Source organism: Rhineura floridana, chromosome 1 (genome assembly GCF_030035675.1).
Source record: "Rhineura floridana isolate rRhiFlo1 chromosome 1, rRhiFlo1.hap2, whole genome shotgun sequence".
Classification (NCBI taxonomy): Eukaryota; Metazoa; Chordata; class Lepidosauria; order Squamata; family Rhineuridae; genus Rhineura; species Rhineura floridana.
In genome coordinates, this window is record NC_084480.1 from 265,686,753 (window position 1) to 265,696,533 (window position 9,781).

Here is a 9,781-nt window from a genome sequence, read left to right on the forward strand (position 1 = left end):
AAAGGATGTTAGATGCTTTTAATTGAAAGGAAAATAGCAAGAAGGTTTTACTGGGTAAAACACACATTATGGTTACCATACCATAGTAATGTACACTACTTATTGCCTTTTCATGATCATTCTCATTCAATAGCATATTGCTTTCCATGCTAGGTTGTTTATGCTTGAGAGATTAAATTTTGGTAGCAATATCCACCTAGAGTGGATGGACACATCTGGAGTGCCACATACAAGCTATTGCTTTTTTTAAATGAAGTATTGGTAAAAGCTGGATCGAGTACAATGAAAATGGATCTCACAGAATCATAGAATCGTAAAGTTGGAATGGGCCTATAAGGCCATCAAGTCAAACCCCCTGCTCAATGCAGGAATCCAGATTACAGTGTACATGACAGGTGGCTGTCCAGCTGCCTCTTGAATGCCTCCAGTGTTGGAGAGCCCACCACCTTCCTAGGGAATCAGTTCTATTGTCATACCACTCTAACATTTAGGAAGTTTTTCCTGATGTCCAGCTGAAATCTGGCTTCCTGCAATGAGCCCATTATTCCATGTTCTGCACTCTGGGATGATCGAGAAGAGATCCTGGCCCTCCTCTGTGTGACGACCTTTCAAGTACTTGAAGAGTGCTATTATATCTCCTCTCAGTCTTCTCTTCTCTAGGCTAAACATGCTCAGTTCTTTCAGTCACTCTTCATAGGACTTTGTTTCCACTCCCGTGATCATCCTCGTTGCCCTTCTCTGAACCTGTTCCAGTTTGTCTGTATCCTTCTTAAAGTGTGATGTCCAGAATTGGATGCAGTACTCAAGATGAGGCCTAACCAGTGCTGAATAGAGGGGAACCAATACTTCACGCAATTTGGAATCTATACTTCTGTTAATGCAGCCTAAAATAGCATTTGCCTTTGTTGCAGCCACATCACACTGTTGGCTCATGTTCAGCTTGTGATCAACAACAATCCCAAGATGCTTCTCACATGTAGTATTGCTTAGCCAAGTATCCCCTATCTTATAACTGTGTATTTGGTTTCTTTTTCCTAGGTGTAGAACTTTGCACTTCTCCCTGTTAAATCTCATTCTGTTGTTTTCAGCCCAATGTTCCAGCCTATTAAGATCCCTTTGAATTTTGTTTCTGTCTTCCAAGGTATTAGCTATCCCCCCCAATTTTGCATCATCTGCAAATTTGATACGTATTCCCTGCACCTCCTCATCCAAGTCATTAATGAAAATGTTGAAGAGCACTGGGCCCAGGACCGAGCCCTGTGGTACCCCGCTCATTAATTTTAGGTAAATATTATTTGGAGGCAATCTTATATAACAATCCTAAATATATCTTCCTGCATATGCAATGCTGGCCAAACATTCATCTGAAGAATATGTGCCAATATTGCTTATACTCAGGAGCTTTTACACAAGCAATTCAAAGCCACATGGTAAAAATACCAAAGCAATTGAACATGAAAATATACATATACTATTATTTTATTTCAATGTGCAGAATTCTTTGTGGGGCTAACGTACAACAACCAATTAGGGAACAACAAGAATTCTCTAAAGAATGGGCCAGTTTATAGCTTTTAGCAAAGTTGCATCTTTCATCTATATGTACTTCCAATTCTTCAGGTGCCACCACTATGTTTTTACTAGGCACGGAGCTTTTTGAGATGTGGCATTGTACCCTGGAATGCCCTCCCTAAGGAAATCCAAGAGGCCCACTCAATTTTATCACATTTAAAAATTAATTGAGAACTTCTGGTTTCTGCCAAGCTTTTTATAGCTATGGAGTTTTTCAATTTTAGATACTTTGCTGCCTTTAATTTAAGCAGGCTGAAAATGGTGTTATTCAATAATTGTTTAATAATTGTGATTCTACATCCACATTGAGATAGTTCATTACACATGTTGCCAATGCTACCAGAAGCACAACCCTACTCCTTCTAACCAAGCTGATTGGTAAAGAGGGTACTGCTCAGGGGTAGAATTTAGGGCAGGCCCAGCCTACCTAGTAGGCACCAGCAGAAGGAGGTGAGTGGGAGGGAGGCTATTTTAAGGCTCAGCACTAGAACACATGGCATGAAGAACAAGGAATTTCTAACCCTTGACAGGCAGTAATTACAGCTATCCTACATGTTCCTAAGATTGAGGGCAGAGGTATAGCCTCCATTTGCTAAGGCATGGTTTCCAAGAAGGGTCAAACTCTGATAAGAAATGAGCTACTTCTGATTTTACATTAGGTCTTGTCCCCCCCCCCCCCGCAATATGACTGAAATGGAAATGGACTGTCTTCAAGTCAATCCCAACTTATGGCGACCCTATGAATAGGGTTTTCATGGTAAGCGGTATTCAGAGGGGGTTTACCATTGCCTCCCTCTGAAGCTAGACTTCCCCAGCTGGCTAGGGCCTGCTCAGTTTGCCACAACTGCACAAGCCAGCTGATTACTACACCACCACAGCAGTAGATTGCCTGATCAGCAGCAGATTGGACTCGATGACCTTTGAGGTTCCTTCAAACTGTACGATTCTGTACTTTGCATTATTTACTATTATGGTTCATCCACTTTCACCCCCAGGTTCTAGATCATTCACAGCACAATCCAAAACCAAGTTCTGCTGGGATGAGCAACTTTGGAACACTCCTGATCACAAGGTGCAACAACCCCCAAGAGGTAGTTAAGCTTTGCCATGTAACAGCAACACCTTCTTCTCCCGCTCCACCTTCAGAGGGCAGGGGGCACAAGGCAAGTGGAGGTTGCAAGGAACAGCCTCTGCTGCCTCTCCTCTGCCTGTGGAAGGTGCAGATTTAAAGTCCCTGCCACAGCCTGCCATAACCCCAGCCCAGAAATCATGCAAGCAAGAGAAGGCGACGGCTATTCCTGCAGTGCTACCGCCTCTTGCTCACCCTCTCTCTGGCCCACATAGAAGACTGGTCCTGTGGTGCTGCCTGAAGACCACAAGCCACCGCCACCGCCACCGCCACCGCCTCTGCCTACTTGCCTGTCTTCTCTCTCTCCATCTCTGGACTGTGCAGCAGACAGGGTTGGTCCAGCTGGGTCCAATCCTTACCACCACCCCACTCAGATGGAGAGCACAACATGCAGGTGGGCAGAAGCAGCTGCTCACACAAGGAACATCCTCTCACTTGCTCATCCTCTGGGCAGCAGCACAGTGGGGACTGGATGCAGCAAGACTAATTCCCATTCCACACTGGCCAGAGAGGAAAAGTGACCACACAGGGCAGAGGAAGCAGCAAGGCCACCTCTGTAGTGCAGGAGCAACCATTCTCCCTTGCCCACTCTGGGTTGGGTGGGGAACACCTCTGGGCCCAATCCTTTCCCCTGTGTGGCCCAAAGACTGGGGGGAAGCAGGCGTGGTTAACGAGCAGAATCAAAGAAGCTACGAGAGGCAAGAAGGCTTTGTTTAGAAAATGGAAGTCTTGTCCATACAAGGGGGAGGACAAAAAAGAACAGAAGCTTTGGCCAAAGAAATGCAAGCAGACTGTGAGGGACGGAGAGTGGCACGCTGCAAAGACGGCATAGGCAGTGCCCTCACACACTTACAGCAGCCTCACAAAAAGACGGCAGATGGGCATGGGAGAGTGCAATAGCAGAACTAGCAAAAACCTCAGGGAGAAAGTCAAGGAGCAAAGGTTGTTGGTGGGCGCACAGCAACAAAGGAAAGACAAGGAGCAGGGGAAGGAACCATTGCAGCAGCAAAGCTGCTGGAGCTGGTTACTTACGGAAGAGTGGGAGTCAAGGAAAGCAGAAAGGAAATGGCTGTGAGAGAAATAGCTGTGAAAGAGATAGCTGAGGGAGGAATTCTGAGGTTATACATTTCAGAAGAGAGCCAGGGAAAGCAGAGCAAAAGGGATCACATGATGAGAACCTCCCAGAACCTTGAGTAAGGAACTGTTCTGGGTTTCTGGAGGCTTCCCTGATGAGGTGCTATAGGGAACAAGAATCCTGACACAGACAGTGAGGGATGCTAAACAAGAATTTGTTTAAAAACAAAGACCAACAACCAAAACTTCTAATACATCAGCAGCAGGAGAAAGGCTACAACCTTTGGATGACAAAAAGGTGTGCTGAAGGATAAGGAGATTGCAGAGAAGCTGAAATAATTCTTTGCATCTGTCTTCACAGCAGGAGATATGACAAGTCTTGTACCTGAAGTAACTTTCATAGGGAGTTTGAGGAACTCAAACAAACAGTGGTGACAAGAACTAAAGTTCTAGGCCTTATTGACAAATTAAAAACTGACATATCACTGGGTCCATATGGCATCCACTTGAAAGTTCTTAAAAAACTAAAATGTGAAATTGCTGATCATCTAACAAAAATATATCACTTGTCCCTAAGATCTGCCTCTATGCCTGAGGACTGGAAAGTGGCCAATGCAACACCAACATCCAAGGGGGTTCCTGGAAATTACAAGCCAGTTAGCTTAACATCTGTTCCAAGAAAACTGTGGAAAGCATTGTTAAGGACAGAATTATCAAGCATAAAGATGAACAAGTCTTTCTGATGTAGAACTGGCATCACTTCTGCAAAAGTTAAGTCCTAGCTTCCTCTTGTAACCCTAGATAATGAGTACCAACAAGCATATAAAGTTTAGACTTTCAAAAAGCTTTTGACAAAATACCTCATCAAAGCTCCTGAGTAAGCTTAGCAGTCATAGAATAAGGGGAGAGGTCCCCTTGTGGATCAGGAACTGGTGACATATCAGAAAGCAGGAATAAATGGACAGTTCTCCCAATGGAGAGATATCAAAAGTAGAGTCCCCTAAGGTTTGGTCTTATGTTCTTTAAGATGTTCAGAAATGGTTTAGAGAATGATTCTCAGAGTTTTCTCCCCATGGGCCACCAGATAATTACTGAGGTAGACCACTTATTGACTTTTCTGCCTATTGTAGCAATCGCAATTCCATAGAATTCAAACTGTAGTACACTAAAATACAATATAAGAAATAAAAGAATCAATAAAAATACAATTAAAAATGAATATTAATATTTAATGTGATGGATGTGCCATCTTCCACCTTCAGTCACAAATCCAGTCATGCTGCAGACCTGAATAAAGCTTGCAGGCCACCAGTGCTCCATGGACCACAGTTTGGGAACCCATGGTTTAGAGTTAGGGGTGAGTAATGGGGTAAGTTTGCTAATGATACCAAATTGTTTAGGGTAGTTAAAACAAAAAAGGATCTCTCCAACCTAGATGAATGGACAGTAAAATGGCAAGTGCAATTTAATGTAAACAAGTGTGAAGAGATGCACACTGGGGCAAAAAAATCTAAATTTTACACATGCACTCATGGTGTCTGAACAAGTGGTGACTGACCAGGAATGAGATCTTGGGTTGTAGCGGATAGCTTCATGAAGATGTCAACCCAGTGTGTGGCATCTGTGAAAAAGATGAATTCCATGCTATGGAACATTAGGAAAGGAACTGCCGCTATCATAATGCCATTATACAAATCTATGCAGCGACCACACTTGGAATACTGTGTATGGTGCTGGTCACCTCCCCTCAAAAAGGATATTGTAGAGTTGGAACAGGTCCAGAAAAGGGCAACCAAAATGATCAAGGGAATGGAGTAATTTCCCTATGAAGAAGGGTTACAACATCTGGGGCTTTTTAGTTTAAAGAAAAGATGAGTAAGAGGTGACATGACAGAAGTGTATAAAATTATGTATGGTGTGGAAAAAAATGGATATGAAGAAATTTTTCTCCCTGTCTCGCAATACTAGATCTTGGGGACATCCAGTGAAGCAGAATGTTGAGAAAAGAAAGTACTTCTTCACATAGTTAACCTATGGAATTTGCTCCCAAAGGTAGTGATGGCCACCCACTTCTATGGCTTTAAAAGAGGATGAAACAACAAATCCATGGAAGATGAGGCTATCAATGGGTGCTAACCACAATAGCTATGTTCTGCTCCACTGTTGGAGGCAATATGCATCTGAATATTAGTTGCTAGGAATCACAGGTGGGGAGAATGGTGTTGCGCTCAGGTTCTGCTTGTGGGATTTCCATGGGCATCTGGTTAGCTACTGTGAGAACTGAGTGCTACACTAGATGAACCCTTGGCCTTATCCAGCAAGGCTCTTTTTATGTTCTTAAGCAAATAGAGCTTTCCAGAGGAAGAGGGGTGAGGAGCAATAGATGGCAAGGACTGAGCCCAGCAAGCCCAATAACCCCCACTCCCACCCTCCCCCACACTGCTCAGAAGAAAAAAAACAGGGTGAGCAAGCAAAAGCAATGACACACACTCTCTCGGGAGTACCTCTCCCTGTCAAGTCATCCAGACAGGTACTAGCTGCTTCCAGATTGTCACTCACTGACTGGTAAAGTTCAGTCATGTACTTGCAAACTTAGGTTATGCAATTAAAGTGGATCTGGCCCTCTTGCACAACAAACCCTCTTTAAAAAAAACCCAAATATTTTTGTGGCAAGAAAAGTGACAGGAAAATACACTGGAAAGTGTGGGATAATGCCAACGTTGTGTGACATGGTGTAACTTCCATGCAAACAAATCAGAATGAATGCTCATAAACAGTAAGGTCCTACAGCCGCTGCACAACTTTTGTGAGGATAAATCAGGATGAATGATCAAACAGAAGCACTCACAGAGACAGTGGACAAGCAGGAGATCCTCTGCACCTGCAAGGTGCTTCCAGGCATATCTTCATTGTGGGATGGGCGCTCCTCTTGCTTGCAAGTTTTTTGCAGCTTCCACACAATGCCATTGGCATCAAAATGCCAGCCTGTATCCTACCCCTACCCCATTTAACGCAGATTTAGCCTCTCCAGAGGGAGGGAATCCGATAAGTCAAATAAAACCTCTTGCCAACGAGCCATTTGCAAATTGAGCCCCCGTCTAGAAGTACCCTCACCCTCTCTTGGTGGTGCGGCAGGGAGGAGGGGGTCCACAGGGGGCGGTGGCAAGGAGAAAGATGAACGGCCACCCAAAGCAGGTTGCCAAGTCTCCCCCTCCCCACACCCTCCCGAGAGATCGCCTCATTCGTCACAGCAAACGCAAAACTCCCGCGTGCGTGTGTGTGTGTGTTGTGCCAACTTCACAAGATTAATAGATTTCAGCGAGTCAACACACTAGCTAATCTTAAAACTCCCCCTTTTTCCTTCTGTACGAAGTTAACATCTGAAACAAAGTTAACTTTGAAACAGGATCGAAGTTCGCCTTCTCTCTGCCGATTCTTCCACTCATTCAGGTCTCAACAACCCTGTCCAGATCGGCTGCAAGCCAAGAGACGGCGAGCAGGCGGGCAAGCGATCTCTCCTTACCTTTTCCTCCGGCAGAAAACACAGAGCGCCCAAAGCGCCAGGACAGTAGCGAGCGCCAGGCCGTAGGTGTAAAGGGGCAGCAACTCAAGGAGGCCCATTTTAGGGGAGCTCTGTTCCTTCGACGTGCTTCTGCTACTCCTGCCGCGACAGAGCCCGTCCCTCTCCAGGAAAGTTAAGGCGCCTCCTGTACGGAAATTCCGCTCCTGATTCCCTCCAGCAGCGTTCCCGGAAGTTTTGGACAGAGCTGCAGAAAAGAACGAGCAACAACTTCGCGCCGATTGGAAGGCGAGAGCTCCGGGCGGCCTCAGAGGAGACTCTCCTCCCCTCCGAAGAAGATCGAGTGAAAGATCCACCGGGAAGGGCTGGAGGAAAGGGTCGTTCCTCGCTCCCCCCTCCCGTTCCCGTGGTCTCCCTTTCCCAGGGGAAGTTGGATCACTGAATACGGCTTCCCATTGAACGAAAGAAGGAAAGAAGCTGGTGGGAGCTGCACACGCGGAGTGAAGGAGGATAATTAGTCCAAATAAGCCGTTGCAGAAAGAAAAGGCGACAGAACGCCGCTCAGTCATCTGGGGAGAGCGTCGACTTGAGAGAATCACTTTCTGATTTTTATGAGTTTGTTAGATCTTGCCTGTTGCATCAAACTCCTCATTACAGCTGGTGATCTACTGAGCTCCTAATCTGGCAGGCCTGCAACAATGTTTCCCTAATGTAAGGGCAATGGGGGACAGAGGCTGAGTAGAGGCTGAGTTGAGCCTGTGGCCCTCCAGATGTTGTTGAACTCCAACTCCCATCAGCCCCAACTCCTATAATGCTGCAACCTTTCCTCATAGGGGAGCGGCTCCATCCCCTTGATTATTTGGTTGCCTTTCTGAACCTTTTCCAGTTCTACAATATCTTTTTGAGGTGAGGTGGCTAAAACTGTACACAATATCCCAGATTTATTTATTTATTTATTTATTAAATTTATTAGTCGCCCATCTGGCTGGTTGTCCAGCCACTCTGGGCGACGTACAAGATAAAAAACAATACATTAAAACATTAAAATTTAAAACCATAACAGTAAAAACCTAACTCACCCCAAAAGCCTGCCTGAAGAGCCAGGTCTTCAAGGCCCGGCGGAAGCTCATCATAGAAGGGGCATGGCGGAGATCATTTGGGAGAGAGTTCCACAGGGTGGGGGCCACTATTGAAAAAGCCCTCTCTCTAGTCCTCACCAGTCTAGCTGTTTTAACCGGTGGGATCGAGAGAAGGTCTTCTGAGGCTGATCTTGTTGAGCAGCATCCCTGACGATGCTGGAGGCGCTCCTTCAGATAGACTGGGCTAAAACCGTGTAGGGTTTTAAAGGTCAAAACCAACACCTTGAATTGGGCCCGGTAAACAACCGGTAGCCAGTGCAACTCCTTCAGCACTGGAGTGATGTGATCTTGCCAGCGGCTGCCTTTAATCAGACGAGCTGCCGCATTCTGTACCAGTTGCAGCTTCTGGACCATTTTCAAGGGTAACCCCACGTAGAGTGCATTACAGTAGTCTAGGCAAGAGGTGACCAGGGCATGTACTACCGGTGGGAGCAGATGGTTGGGAAGGTAGGGGAGCAGCCTCCGTATCAGATGGAGTTGATACAGCGCTGCCCGGCTCACAGCTGAGACTTGAGCCTCCATGGACAGCTGGGAGTCAAGAATGACCCCCAGGCTGCAGACCTGGTCTTTCAGGGGCAATCGTACCCCATTGAGCACCAGGTCCACATCCTCCAGCCTTCCCTTGTCTCCCACAAACAGTACCTCGGTTTTGTCAGAGTTCAGCTTCAGCTTATTCCTTCCCATCCAGCCACTCACCGACTCCAGGCACTTGGACAGGGTTTCTACAGCCAACCTTGGTGAAGATTTAAATGAGAGATAGAGCTGCGTGTCATCCGCATACTGATGACATTGCAGCCCAAATCTCCTGATGATTGCCCCCAGCGGCTTTATATAGATGTTGAACAGCATCGGGGAGAGGATGGAACCCTGTGGCACCCCACAAGTGAGAGGCCAAGGATCCGAGACCTCATCCTCCAATGCCACTCTTTGGTACCTACCAGAGAGGAAGGAATGGAACCACTGCAATACAGTGCCCCCCATGCCTAACCTCTTCAGGCGGTCCAGGAGGATAACGTGGTCAACGGTATCGAAAGCCGCTGAGAGATCAAGGAGGACAAGGAAGGTGCATTCGCCCCTATCCCACGCCCTCTTCATATCATCTACCAAGGCGACCAAGGCTGTTTCAGTCCCATGTCCAGGCCTGAAGCCCGATTGAAATGGATCCAGATAATCCGCTTCCTCCAAGTGCGCTTGCAACTGCTTTGCCACCACCCGCTCAACCGCCTTGCCTAAGAATGGCAAATTTGAGACTGCGCGAAAGTTGTTCAGATCTTGGGGATCCAAGGAGGGCTTCTTTAAGATTGGTTTTATTACTGCCTCCTTGAGCGATGATGGCATTACTCCCTC

At 46.3% G+C, this 9,781-nt stretch overlaps 1 protein-coding gene across 1 annotated transcript in view; it reads right to left on the reverse strand.

The window, feature by feature from the left end:
* LOC133371970 (cytochrome P450 7B1) overlaps window positions 1–7,879 on the reverse strand; it is a 169,388-nt gene extending 161,509 nt beyond the window's left edge. The window contains exon 1 of the mRNA XM_061600067.1: window positions 7,299–7,879. Coding sequence (XP_061456051.1) covers window positions 7,299–7,864 — 566 coding nt within the window. The 5' untranslated portion in view covers window positions 7,865–7,879. The remainder of the gene's footprint in view (window positions 1–7,298) is intronic.
* Between the last annotated feature and the right edge of the window lie 1,902 nt (window positions 7,880–9,781).